We start from the raw sequence: 13,992 nt of genomic DNA, 5'->3' as shown, positions 1-13,992 counted from the left end.
GATTAATTCTCTGATCCTTTGATTGGGTGAACAAAATGTCAGTTAATGCTGCAAGAGTTCTGATAGGTTGGAGGGCATCCTCCGAAAGTTGCCATAATTACTGTGTAAGTCTATGGAAGGGGGTGAGAACCATGAGCCTCCTAGGTTTTGTATTGAAATCAATGTACCCAGAGGAGGATGGAGACTAGCTGTTCTCCAGCTACACCATGGTGCTACCCTACAGACTGCTGTTAAGGCTGCTGTATACTTGATCATAATGAGTCGAGTATTCAAGAGGGACATGGGCTTCATAGTCTGGATGAGGAACAATCAACAGATCATCATTGTTATTTATGACGTTGACATTTTGGCTGACTCGACAGAAGTCACGATAGACCATTCGAATAAGTATAGTTAAGTTATTCTTATGGGTTTGTTGAAAATCTGTACAGGTTGAGTATTATTGATAGCAATGGAATCAATAAAACGTCATGACACAGGTCTGCATATCAAACTGGCCGTTTTTTTAGATACAGAAGCAGTTGCTTATTTGGTCTGTTGTACTGCTGTCGCATTACTAGGCCGTCGGTGTGTCATCCACAGTTACACGTAAGATGCGTTTTTGTTTTGCACATATTCCATCTATTGTGGATTATTCAGTCATCATATTTGCCTACTTAGTCGAGATATGTATTTGCAGTTTAGGTTTAACAACTCTTCGGGTTACATTGTCAGTGAGGTGAATTTGTTGGATGTGTAGTGTGCAATTATCAAATGAACTGCTCTAAATCAGACATGGCTTAATAATAAGGGCTTGAAATACTGGTAACAAAGAAAAGTCCCTAAAACAAAAACTGCTGAATACAACTTGGGTCGACTCCAAAACAATGACAGAAGCAGGTAGCGACCCTTATACTGGAACCATGCAGCCCTCAAACCCGTCCAATGAACATTCGCTCCCTCCCTCCCTCCTACCCTGCCTTACAGACCCCCTTCCCTTACCCCCCTCCCCACCGTCACCTCCCCGCTATAGCAGCGAACTAGTCAGCCCGACGTGCAGAGCAGCTCAGCCTTGTATAGCGGCTGGTTCCACGGCGTCGTTTAAGAGCGTCGCACTCCATGTGCGTTGCGTGGATGTTGATATTGCGCTCTGCAGCTTGTAACCGCGGCAAGAACTCAACATGTCGAACCCTCCCCACGACCCGTTCTATTCCTCCCCATTCGGACCCTTCTACAGAAGGCACTCGCCCTACATGGTCCAACCCGAGTATAGGATCTACGAGATGAACAAACGACTACAATCTCGTACTGAGGTGAGTTCTGCACAGTATAGGACCTATGAAACGGCACAGGGTCCAGGCAAAGAACGAGGCTGCCCCGTTATTTGAAGGTGTTAGGATGTTTGTTTTCAGGGAGAAATGTATGTGTGTTTGCGTCGGCCCAGTGGTTTAACCTGGAAAGTGGTTACATTTGTAAGTACAGATGTGTTCATGTTGAACATGTGCCTAACCTTCCAAGTACAATATGTCATAGCCTATATTAAGTGGAGTTGTTTTTCCTCCTAAATTACATGAATGAAGGACAGAACATTTGACAAAAATAGATATATTTTCAAGAAGGAAGAGTAATTGTTTGGATTTGCGATCATGTAAAACATGACTGAGCAAGGAAATGTGTTCAGTTCAGTAAGTTTTGGTTTCATTGCCATTGTAAGATACTTTGTTTGAAATACCAGCCTATAACACAAACAATTATAAATCATTAGTAACAACAAAAGTTTGTTATTTTAGTTTGTCAGGTAAGTCAGTTGTCTTTATCTGTCAAAAATCTATTTAAGTGCATTCAGGAAAAAGAACAGTGTTTCAAAACATGTAAGAAGGATGTAACTTGACTATCCGGTGTGTGACCTTGGATTTCTGATTGGGTCAGTCTATTGCATTCTCAAGTATTGAACATGACAGATTGATACATATTGATGGTTACATACATGTATTTAGAGATAGTTGTTTTGATCAATTTTATTAATTGGTTTAAAAAAATCATACATGGGATGTTTGCCAATGATTATGAACAATCACAGTAAACAGCGCTGTTTTAAAATACCATTTAAGCTGAACTTCTGTGAGGTGTATTTTTGGTTATGGCACAGTAATCCCCCCCAAAATAATATAGGGCATAACCATTTAAAAAGCCCCATAAGCACCAACATGTGAAGTTCATAGGAGCACATCAAATTTCGTATCAAATTAACGCTTTTGAGGAATGTAGGCATATATACATTTTTCAACCATTTTCCATCCTAAAAATGTTTGAATAATCGAAGGCTTAGATTTTTCATCAAACATATGAAAACAGATTGCTCTTAGAAAACATCTAGCAGAAAAAGTCTTAAAAGGTATTAGAAATACATCAAAACACGATAATGTTGAAGACCCCTGCCCACTAATATCAACATTTATATTTAGTTTGGCAGAAATGATTTGCCTTTTTGTAATATTGCTTAGTGTCTTGTTATTCTGTTATCAAAAACCCACGTCTTTAAGATACTGTATTTTCTAATTTCTCTCCCTCATGAGGAGGGAGGATAATGAAAGTTCACAGAAGTAACAAGCAAAGGTAGACCTACCAATGAATGTAGTTATAGTGTTCTTACTGATAACAGTTGGTTTATGATTTATTAAGCGATTGAATACATAATTCTGTTACCAAATATCGGTAACAGAATGACCTAAAAACCTGTAACAGAATGACTGCAACTGAACTGGCTACAATGGGAGTACATAGTCTTCGCAAACCACAATTGGTCCTCCTTTCCACTGGCATACTGTTATGTTCTGCTCATAACTGTGTTCTTTCTCTTTCTGTCACGTTGTGGTCATAGCAAGAGTGTGAAAACAGAATGGGCAACCCCTCCCTCTCTCGCACCCCCCCCCCCCTCCTTCTTTCTCTCTCCAGTTAATGTAACTCTCCCGGCTCTTACTGACACCTACCCATGAGCCCCCTCTCTTTCCTTTTACACCAGACGTCCATGGACATTGAAATCTGGTCCGTCCAAATCGGAACCGATCATTCACGTCTGTTTCACAAATTTGGTCAGCATAGTTCAGTATAGTAGAGTACAATAAAGTAGAGTAAAGTATACATCAGTACAATACAGTACTCTACTGTACTGTACAGTAGATTTTAAGTTAGTACAGTACAGTACAAGGCCAAGGCAATGTTGCAGAGATGCAATGGCACAACGTTCATTCATTATTCAACAGGAGTAGTCCAAACCCTTGTGGACTTCCACTCCTGTACCGCAGATACCATGCCGGCAACAACTCCCAGCAACCGACCATACACTCCACCAATTTACTGCCATTATAGCCATCCTTCCAGCCATGCTGGTGGTAAATAGCATTTTGTTTTCATTCATTTTTACAATGGAATTATTATTTTGAATCTCTCAACCGCCACCAAAAAAAAGAGGCAGAAAATGTTTTGGTTGTTTATGAAAACTAAAGGACTTTATTCATGATATTCATCTCAGTATTATTTGGACTTGAATGTCATTTTTTTTTATAGAATGAGCCATGTAAACAGATTGAATCTTCACTATTGTTACCTGGGCATTGTTAACGTTGTAAATATTGGCAATGGTAACTTATATCTGATGGAGATTCAATACGGAACCTTTCCATGTTTGGTTCTCATCCAGATGCTCCATTGGCCTACAGAAATGATATTGTAATTAATTATACATAAAGCGCATGGCTATCAAAACGGAAAATTCTATGCATGTTGTAAATGACATCCGGCTGTAATGGAAGCGTGTGGAAAACGGTGGATTCAATCTACCTCAAACTATTATTGGCTATGTAGTCTGAGAAAAACATTGCAGACACCAAGTTTGCATCCCAAATGGTACCCTATACCCTATAGTGCACTATTTTTGACCAGAGGTCTGTGTGCCCTGGTCAAAAGTAGTGCACTGTGTCAGAACTAGGGTGCCATTTGGAACGTAGCCCAAGTCTTGTTAGTGTTTGGTATCCTGCCTTTGGAAGAGTCCTCCACAATATCCACAACAACAAATAGCACAGTGAATCCTTTGATTATTCAACTGGTGCCTGGCTGACTTGATGTTGTCCCAAAGTCTGTTCAATTGACCCTATCATTGAACTGCAGCGAAGATAACAATTATATTGGTAATTCTGTTTTAATTCAGTTATTTCCCTGGTATTTGTTAAAAATGGTACCAGTCGATACTATGTAGAAATAAGTAACAGAAAGCACTGCCTTTAACCATACATTTCGGAGTAAATATCAGGTAAATACCAGCAGAAACAGGACTATACAATGCAGGATCACCAGAATATCCATATGCAAAATACAATACCAGTCAAAGGTTTGAACCCACCTATTCATTCAAGGGTTGTTCTTTATTTGTACTATTTTCCACCTTATAGAATAATAGTGAAGACATCAAAACTATGAAATAACACATATGGAATCATGTAGTAACCAAAAAAGTGTTAAACAGTTCAAAATGTATTAATATTTGAGATTCTTCATAGTAGCCACACTTTGCCTTGATGACAGCTTTGCACACTCTTGGCATTCTCTCAACCAGCTTCATAAGGAATGCTTTTCCAACAGTCTTGAAGGAGTTCCCACATATGCTGAGCACTTGTTGGCTGCCTTTCCTTCACTCTGCGGTCCAACTTATCCCAAACCATCTCAATTGGGTTGAGGTTGGGTGATCGTGGAGGCCAGGTCATCTGATGCAGCATTCCATCACTCTCCTTCTTGGTCAAATAGCCCTTACATAGCCTGGAGGTGTGTTGTATCATTGTCCTGTTGAAAAACAAATGATAGTCCCGCTATGCGCAAACCTAATGGGATGGCGTATTGCTGCACAATGCTGTGGAAGCCATGTTGGTTAAGTGTGCCTTGAATTCTAAATAAATCACTGACAGTGTCGCCAGCAAAGCACCCCCACACCATCACACCTCCTCCTCCATGATCTCACACATGTGAAGATCATCCGTTCACCTACTCTGCGTCTCACAAAGACACGGCGGTTTAACCTGTCTGGGCTAGGGGGCAGTATTTTCACGGCCGGATGAAAAACGTACCCAATTTAACCTGTTATGGCTAGGGGGCAGTATTTTCACGGCCGGATAAAAAACGTACCCGATTTAATCTGATTATTACTCCTGCCCAGAAACTAGAATATGCATATAATTATTGGCTTTAGATAGAAAACACCCTAAAGTTTCTAAAACTGTTTGAATGGTGTCTGTGAGTATAACAGAACTCCTATGTCAGGCAAAAACCTGAGAAGATTCCATACAGGAAGTGACCTGTCTGACAAGTTCTTGTTCATCTTGGCTCTTTTTATTGAAGACTGAGGATCTTTGCTGTAACGTGACACTTCCTACAGCTCCCATAGGCTCTCAGAACCCGGGAAAAAGCTGAATGATATCGAGGCAGCCTCTGGCTGAAACACATTATTGCCTTTGGTAAGTGGCCGATCAGAGGACAATGGGCTTAGGCGCGTGCACGAGTCGACCCCATGCTTTATTTTCTTTCGTCTTTTTACCTAAACGCAGATTCCCAGTCGGAATATTATCGCTTTTTTACGTGAAAAATGGCATAAAAATTGATTTTAAACAGCGGTTGACATGCTTCGAAGTACGGTAATGGAATATTTAGCATTTTCTTTGTCACGAAATGCATCGTGCTCGTCACCCTTCTTTACCATTCGGATAGTGTCTTGAACGCACGAACAAAACGCCGCTATTTGGATATAATAATGGATTATTTGGGACCAAACCAACATTTGTTATTGAAGTAGAAGTCATGGGAGTGCATTCTGACGAAGAACAGCAAAGGTAATAACATTTTTCTTATAATAAATCTGACTTTGGTGAGTGCTAAACTTGCTGGGTGTCTAAATAGCTAGCCCTGTGATGCCGGGTTATCTACTGAGAATATTGCAAAATGTGCTTTCACCGAAAAGCTATTTTAAAATCGGACATAGCGAGTGCATAGAGGAGTTCTGTATCTATAATTCTTAAAATAATTGTTATGTTTTTTGTGAACGTTTATCATGAGTAATTTAGTAAATTCACCGGAAGTTTGCGGGGGGTATGCTAGTTCTGAACGTCACATGCTAATGTAAAAAGCTGTTTTTTGATATAAATATGAACTTGATTGAACAAAACATGCATGTATTGTATAACATAATGTCCTAGGGGTGTCATCTGATGAAGATCATCAAAGGTTAATGCTGCATTTACATTTACATTTACATTTAAGTCATTTAGCAGACGCTCTTATCCAGAGCGACTTACAAAATGGTGCATTCACCTTATGATATCCAGTGGAACAACCACTTTACAATAGTGCATCTAAATCTTTTAAGGGGGGGGGGGGGGGGGGTTAGAAGGATTACTTTATCCTATCCTAGGTATTCCTTAAAGAGGTGGGGTTTCAGGTGTCTCCGGAAGGTGGTGATTGACTCCGCTGTCCTGGCGTCGTGAGGGAGCTTGTTCCACCATTGGGGTGCCAGAGCAGCGAACAGTTTTGACTGGGCTGAGCGGGAACTGTGCTTCCTCAGAGGTAGGGGGGCCAGCAGGCCAGTGGTGGATGAACGCAGTGCCCTTGTTTGGGTGTAGGGCCTGATCAGAGCCTGAAGGTATGGAGGTGCCGTTCCCTTCACAGCTCCGTAGGCAATCACCATGGTCTTGTAGCGGATGCGAGCTTCAACTGGAAGCCAGTGGAGAGAGCGGAGGAGCGGGGTGACGTGAGAGAACTTGGGAAGGTTGAACACCAGACGGGCTGCGGCGTTCTGGATGAGTTGTAGGGGTTTAATGGCACAGGCAGGGAGCCCAGCCAACAGCGAGTTGCAGTAATCCAGACGGGAGATGACAAGTGCCTGGATTAGGACCTGCGCCGCTTCCTGTGTGAGGCAGGGTCGTACTCTGCGAATGTTGTAGAGCATGAACCTACAGGATCGGGTCACCGCCTTGATGTTAGTGGAGAACGACAGGGTGTTGTCCAGGATCACGCCAAGGTTCTTAGCACTCTGGGAGGAGGACACAAGGGAGTTGTCAACCGTGATGGCGAGATCATGGAAGGGGCAGTCCTTCCCCGGGAGGAAGAGCAGCTCCGTCTTGCCGAGGTTCAGCTTGAGCTGGTGATCCGTCATCCACACTGATATGTCTGACAGACATGCAGAGATGCGATTCGCCGCCTGGTTATCAGAAGGGGGAAAGGAGAAGATTAATTGTGTGTCGTCTGCATAGCAATGATAGGAGAGACCATGTGAGGATATGACAGAGCCAAGTGACTTGGTGTATAGCGAGAATAGGAGAGGGCCTAGAACAGAGCCCTGGGGGACACCAGTGGTGAGAGCGCATGGTGCGGAGACAGATTCTCGCCACGCCACCTGGTAGGAGCGACCTGTCAGGTAGGATGCAATCCAAGCGTGGGCCGCGCCGGAGATGCCCAACTCGGAGAGGGTGGAGAGGAGGATCTGATGGTTCACAGTATCAAAGGCAGCAGATAGGTCTAGAAGGATGAGAGCAGAGAGTTAGCTTTAGCAGTGCGGAGAGCCTCCGTGACACAGAGAAGAGCAGTCTCAGTTGAATGCCCAGTCTTGAAACCTGACTGATTAGGATCAAGAAGGTCATTCTGAGAGAGATAGCAGGAGAGCTGGCCAAGGACGGCACGTTCAAGAGTTTTGGAGAGAAAAGAAAGAAGGGATACTGGTCTGTAGTTGTTGACATCGGAGGGATCGAGTGTAGGTTTTTTCAGAAGGGGTACCAACTCTCGCTCTCTTGAAGACGGAAGGGACGTAGCCAGCGGTCAAGGATGAGTTGATGAGCGAGGTGAGGAAGGGGAGAAGGTCTCCGGAAATGGTCTGGAGAAGAGAGGAGGGGATAGGGTCAAGTGGGCAGGTTGTTGGGCGGCCGGCCGTCACAAGACGCGAGATTTCATCTGGAGAGAGAGGGGAGAAAGAGGTCAAAGCACAGGGTAGGGCAGTGTGAGCAGGACCAGCGGTGTCGTTTGACTTAGCAAACGAGGATCGGATATCGTCAACCTTCTTTTCAAAATGGTTGACGAAGTCATCCGCAGAGAGGGAGGGGGGGGGGGGAGGAGGATTCAGGAGGGAGGAGAAGGTAGCAAAGAGCTTCCTAGGGTTAGAGGCAGATGCTTGGAATTTAGAGTGGTAGAAAGTGGCTTTAGCAGCAGAGACAGAAGAGGAGAATGTAGAGAGGAGTGAGTGAAAGGATGCCAGGTCCGCAGGGAGGCGAGTTTTCCTCCATTTCCGCTCGGCTGCCCGGAGCCTTGTTCTGTGAGCTCGTAGTGAGTCGTCGAGCCACGGAGCAGGAGGGGAGGACCGAGCCGGCCTGGAGGATAGGGGACAGAGAAAATCAAAGGATGCAGAAAGGGAGGAGAGGAGGGTTGAGGAGGCAGAATCAGGAGATAGGTTGGAGAAGGTTTGAGCAGAGGGAAGAGATGATAGGATGGAAGAGGAGAGAGTAGCGGGAGAGAGAGAGCGAAGGTTGGGACGGCGCAATACCATCCGAGTAGGGGCAGAGTGAGAAGTGTTGGATGAGAGCAAGAGGGAAAAGGATACAAGGTAGTGGTCGGAGATTTGGAGGGGAGTTGCAATGAGATTAGTGGAAGAACAGCATCTAGTAAAGATGAGGTCAAGCGTATTGCCTGCCTTGTGAGTAGGGGGGGAAGGTGAGAGGGTGAGGTCAAAAGAGGAGAGGAGTGGAAAGAAGGAGGCAGAGAGGAATGAGTCAAAGGTAGACGTGGGGAGGTTAAAGTCACCCAGAACTGTGAGAGGTGAGCCATCCTCAGGAAAGGAACTTATCAAGGCGTCAAGCTCATTGATGAACTGGAGGGCGATAAATGGAACCTGGAGGGCGATAAATGATAAGGATGTTAAGCTTGAAAGGGCTGGTAACTGTGACAGCATGGAATTCAAATGAGGAGATAGACAGATGGGTCAGGGGAGAAAGCGAGAATGTCCACTTGGGAGAGATGAGGATTCCAGTGCCACCACCCCGCTGGCTCGATGCTCTAGGGGTATGCGAGAACACGTGGGCAGACGAAGAGAGAGCAGTAGGAGTAGCAGTGTTATCTGTGGTAATCCATGTTTCCGTCAGCGCCAGGAAGTCTAGGGACTGGAGGGTAGCATAGGCTGAGATGAACTTCTCAAACATATGACTATTTTACAGCTATTTAAAGACAAGACTCTCGTTAATCTAACCACACTGTCCGATTTCAAAAAGGCTTTACAACGAAAGCAAAACATTAGATTATGTCAGCAGAGTACCAAGCCAGAAATAATCAGACACCCATTTTTCAAGCTAGCATATAATGTCACAAAAACCCAGAAGACAGCTAAATGCAGCACTAACCTTTGATGATCTTCATCAGATGACAACCCTAGGACATTATGTTATACAATACATGCATGTTTTGTTCAATCAAGTTCATATTTATATCAAAAACCAGCTTTTTACATTAGCATGTGACGTTCAGAACTAGCATACCCCCCGCAAACTTCCGGCGAATTCACTAACAATTTACTAAATTACTCACGATAAACGTTCACAAAAAGCATAACAATTATTTTAAGAATTATAGATACAGAACTCCTCTATGCACTCGATATGTCCGATTTTAAAATAGCTTTTTGGTGAAAGCACATTTTGCAATATTCTAAGTACATAGCCCAGGCATCACGGGCTAGCTATTTAGACACCCGGCAAGTTTAGCACTCACCAATATCAGGTTTACTATTATAAAAGTTTGATTACCTTTTGTTGTCTTCATCAGAATGCACTCCCAGGACTGCTACTTCAATAACAAATGTTGGTTTGGTCCAAAATAATCCATCGTTATATCCGAATAGCGGCGTTTTGTTCGTGCGTCCCAGACACTATCTGAAATGGTAAATCAGGGTCGTGCGCATGGCGCAATTCGTGACAAAAAAAATCTAAATATTCCATTACCGTACTTCGAAGCATGTCAACCGCTGTTTAAAATCCATTTTTATGCCATTTTTCTCGTAAAAAAGCGATAATATTCCGACCAGGAATGTCCATTTAGCTAAACAGAGGAAAGTAAACAAAGCTTTCGGTCGACGCGGGCACGAGCCTGAGTCACACAGTACTGTAACCAGCCACTACCCAAACGCGCTACTTTTTTTCAGCCAGAGCCTGCAAAGCCACTATTCAGCTTTTTACCGCCTTCTGAGACCCTATGGCAGCCGTAGGAAGTGTCACGGGACAGCTAAGATCCTCACTCTTCAATAAACAGAGACAAGAAGAACGACACCTTGTCAGACAGGCCACTTCCTGCATGAAACCTTCTCAGTTTTTTGCCTGCCAAATGAGTTCTGTTTTACTCACAGACACCATTCAAACAGTTTTAGAAACTGTAGGGTGTTTTCTATCCATATTAAATAAGTATATGCATATTCTAGTTACTGGGTAGGAGTGGTAACCAGATTAAATCGGGTACGTTTTTTATCCGGCGGTGTAAATACTGCCCCCTAGCCCTAACAGGATAATCTAATGTTTTGCTTTCGCTGTAAAGCCTTTTTGAAATTGGACAATGTGGTTACATCAAGGAGAAGTGTATATTTAAAATGGTGTAAATACTTGTATGTTTGAGAAAGTTGAATTATGACATTTTGTTGTTTTAGAATTTGCCACCCATTGAAGTTACACCAAAAATGACAAATTTGGACTCATCAGACCAAAGGATAGTCTCTTCTTATTATTGGTGTCCTTTAGTAGTGGTTTCTTTGCAGAAATTCAACCATGAAGGCCTGATTCACGCAGTCCCCTCTGAACAATTGATGTTGAGGTGTGTCTGTTACTTGAACTCTGTGAAGCAATTATTTGGGATGCAATTTCTGAGGCTGATAACTCGAATGAACTTATCCTCTGCAGCAGAGGTAACTCTGGGTCTTCCTTTCCTGTGGCGGTCCTCATGAAAGCCAGTTTCATCATAGCGCTTGATGGGTTTTGAGACTGCACTTGAAAAAAACGTTCTGGAAATTTTCCGTAATGACTGACCTTCATGTCTTTAAGTAATGATGGATTGTCGTTTCTCTTTGCTTATTTGAGCTGTTGGCGTATTATGGACGTGGTCTTTTACCAAATAGGGCTATCTTCTGTATACCAACCCTACCTTGTCACAACATAACTGATTGGTTCAAACGGATTAAGAAGGAAATAAATTCTACAAATTAACTTTTAACAAGGCACACCTGTTAATTGAAATGCATTCCAGGTGACTACCTCATGAAGCTAGTTGAGAGAATGCCAAGAGTGTGCAAAGCTGTTATCAAGGCAAAGGGTGGCTACTTTGAAGAATCTCAAATATTAAATATATTTTGATTTGTTTAACACTCTTTTGGTTACTACATGATTCCATATGTGTTGTTTCACAGTTTTGATGTCTTCACGGTTATTCTACAATGTAGAAAATATTACAAAGAAAGAAAAACCGTGCAATGAGTAGGTTTGTCCGAACTTTTGACTGGTACTGTAAGTAACAATGTTGTATCATCCTATGTTGTTTCAAAACAGGAAGTAGAAAATGTGACTTTTTTAAAAGAGCAACCTGGACTCCATAAAATGAAAATAGCTGAATAGCTGTGTTGGACTTGTTATGCATCCTAAATGATGCCATATTTCCTTCATAGTGCAATACTTTTGACCAGGGCCCATAGGGGCCCATTTGATGGGCTCATTTTTTGGCGGGTTATCTTTTCAGCACAGCTATGCCATTTTCCTAGCAGTCAGTTAGATTAGTAAGTGTATGGCTGTTGAATCATGCCAACCACTATTCAATACTAGGACTATATATTGGCTTGTATAGGAAAATATCAGGCAGCCTTTTTTATCTACTACCTTTTATATTTAGAAAAGGTAAATAAATATTTAGGGATGCAATACATTATGAAATATTTCACTACCAGACAAAAACCATGTTGATGGGTCTGCATTTACATTTGTTTATGGATGTGTATTTATGTTTGTTGTTGAGTTACCAAACCCCAGACACAGCAGCAAAATAAACACTGAGCATGGGAGCTGGGAATCAGCTCAAGTCTAGTTTTTACATTAAGTTGTTGTTGGCAGGCAAGTCAACTAATATGAGTCACTAATGTCCATGCCCTGTCCAGCTGATGAGAATAGTCTGGCCCAGAGAACAGCATATGCTGCAGTGTTACTTTGTGTCCCGGAAGCAATACGGAATGATAGAGTCTTTAAACCTAATCTGTTTTAGGTTATGAAGCTGTTTTAAACAAGTAGAAGTTATTGTGTTGTTTTTAGGTAAACGATGGCATTTTGCTGAATGAATATCGATGATACTGTATGCATACTTTAAGGTCATTGATGGAGTAAACATTGGGTTATGCTATGTGTTGAAGGTCATATAAACTATTTATCACCTGAAGTTATATTTTAAGTGAAGTTCAGTTTCTCAAGCGTGTTGCTGAAAATGTTAGCCTATTAAAAATGAACCTGTGAAGGTTCACCTTTTTAAATGACAATCCTCATTACACCTTATCGTACAGCAGTTATGACTCTTAATTAATACATTCTGCCCAACTGTTTAATGCTGTATATCGCCATTATAATATTGATGTTTTTCAACCCTGATATTTTCCCAGTAATCCGTTTCACGTTCAGTCATATAAAACATACTTGGATTTGAATAAATATCAACAAGCCATAGTAAGCTTACAATTTCTATTGTATCATCTTACAATCATAAACTCTGTTTATGACCTTCATCATGATCACCTTGAACCACTAACTGTAAACTGTACTGTACTAGGAATACACTATGAAAGATGACTGTAAGTTCACTAACGATTAAACCACATCACTTGACATGCCATATGTTTTCAACACACGGCACTCCATTGTCCTATTACTTTTCATTTTACTCAGCGAACCTCTTCTGACCTACCAATTAAAACAGATTTTGATTGTTATGTGACCGTATGCGTACGGACCGTGAGGTTCGACCGCGTTGATTATGGCTACCGACCCCCATATGAAGTCTCTACACACACTCACATAAACATACGCACACCCCTCTGCTGTGATTTAGGGGTTGTGGGGGAATCTGACACTTAAGCGGATATGCAAATGAGGTGTCGGATTACCATTCAGAGGAGGGGCCTGCTCGACCTCAGCCGCTGTAAGTACATTAGCATAAACATTGTTAATATTCAGCAGGAGAGCGAGGGATAAAGCATAACACTGCGAGCGAGAAGCTGAGAGAGAGAGAGACAGAGAGAGAGAGAGAGAAAGAGAGAGAAAGGGGGAAACAATAGCACTTTAATGGAGGGTGCTACGTAGATTAATATCGGCCAGCATTATCTGATGTGCTCAGGTTGAAAAGCAGTAATGGGAAGTTAAAATATTCACCTGGATTTAGCCAGTGTGCCCGAACCTTAGCTCTCGTGAGGTGGATTGTGTTTAGTTTGGTGAAATCTGATAATTTACTCTTTCATTGACTGACCTCTGGTTGACTGACTGACTGTCTATTTTGTATGTAATCAGGTGGCCTGTTCCAAAATCAACCCCTTGTCCCTAGCCCCCCTTTTTCCAACCCCTAGGCATTTGTGTAGATCTGATCGGATTGGCTACTGTATAAGCGTTAAGGCAAAAATCCACCCCTCCCAGTCTATCATAGGGCAAATTGGGATTATTACCATATTGCTTATACTTCTCAGATCTACATGAAGAGCCCAGGAGTGGAGATATGAGTCAATGTGGAACTGAATGTTAAGTGATTGTTGTCAGTCCATTGCTTAAGGATACTGTACACTGCACTGCCCCCATCTGGGAATGACATTCCACCTTTTATCAGAGTTAGATCCCTTCATCCTCAGCCATGCAAGAGAATCACCAGTATGTGGAAAACTTACTCCGTGATTTAAGCAGTGCATAAAACAGACACAAAATTCCAGGTAGG

At 42.4% G+C, this 13,992-nt stretch overlaps 1 protein-coding gene across 6 annotated transcripts in view; it reads left to right on the top strand.

Moving 5' to 3' along the window:
* The first annotated feature begins 998 nt into the window (after positions 1-998).
* Positions 999-13,992, top strand: part of LOC106611552 (LIM domain-binding protein 2) — an 88,088-nt gene continuing 75,094 nt past the window's right edge. For 4 of the 6 annotated variants that reach the window (XM_014211875.3, XM_014211872.3, XM_014211871.3 and 1 more), the window contains exon 1: positions 1,000-1,292. In XM_014211875.3, coding sequence (XP_014067350.1) covers positions 1,161-1,292 — 132 coding nt within the window. In that variant the 5' untranslated portion in view covers positions 1,000-1,160. Of the gene's footprint in view, positions 1,293-13,992 lie in introns of all 6 variants that reach the window. The other 2 variants (XM_014211874.3, XM_082955864.1) reach the window with 2 other exon arrangements.

This window comes from Salmo salar, chromosome 09 (assembly GCF_965601325.2).
Source record: "Salmo salar chromosome 09, fSalSal1, whole genome shotgun sequence".
NCBI classification, from domain to species: domain Eukaryota; kingdom Metazoa; phylum Chordata; class Actinopteri; order Salmoniformes; family Salmonidae; genus Salmo; species Salmo salar.
Note: the sequence above shows the minus strand (reverse complement) of the source record. Positions and strands in the feature narration are given on the sequence as shown.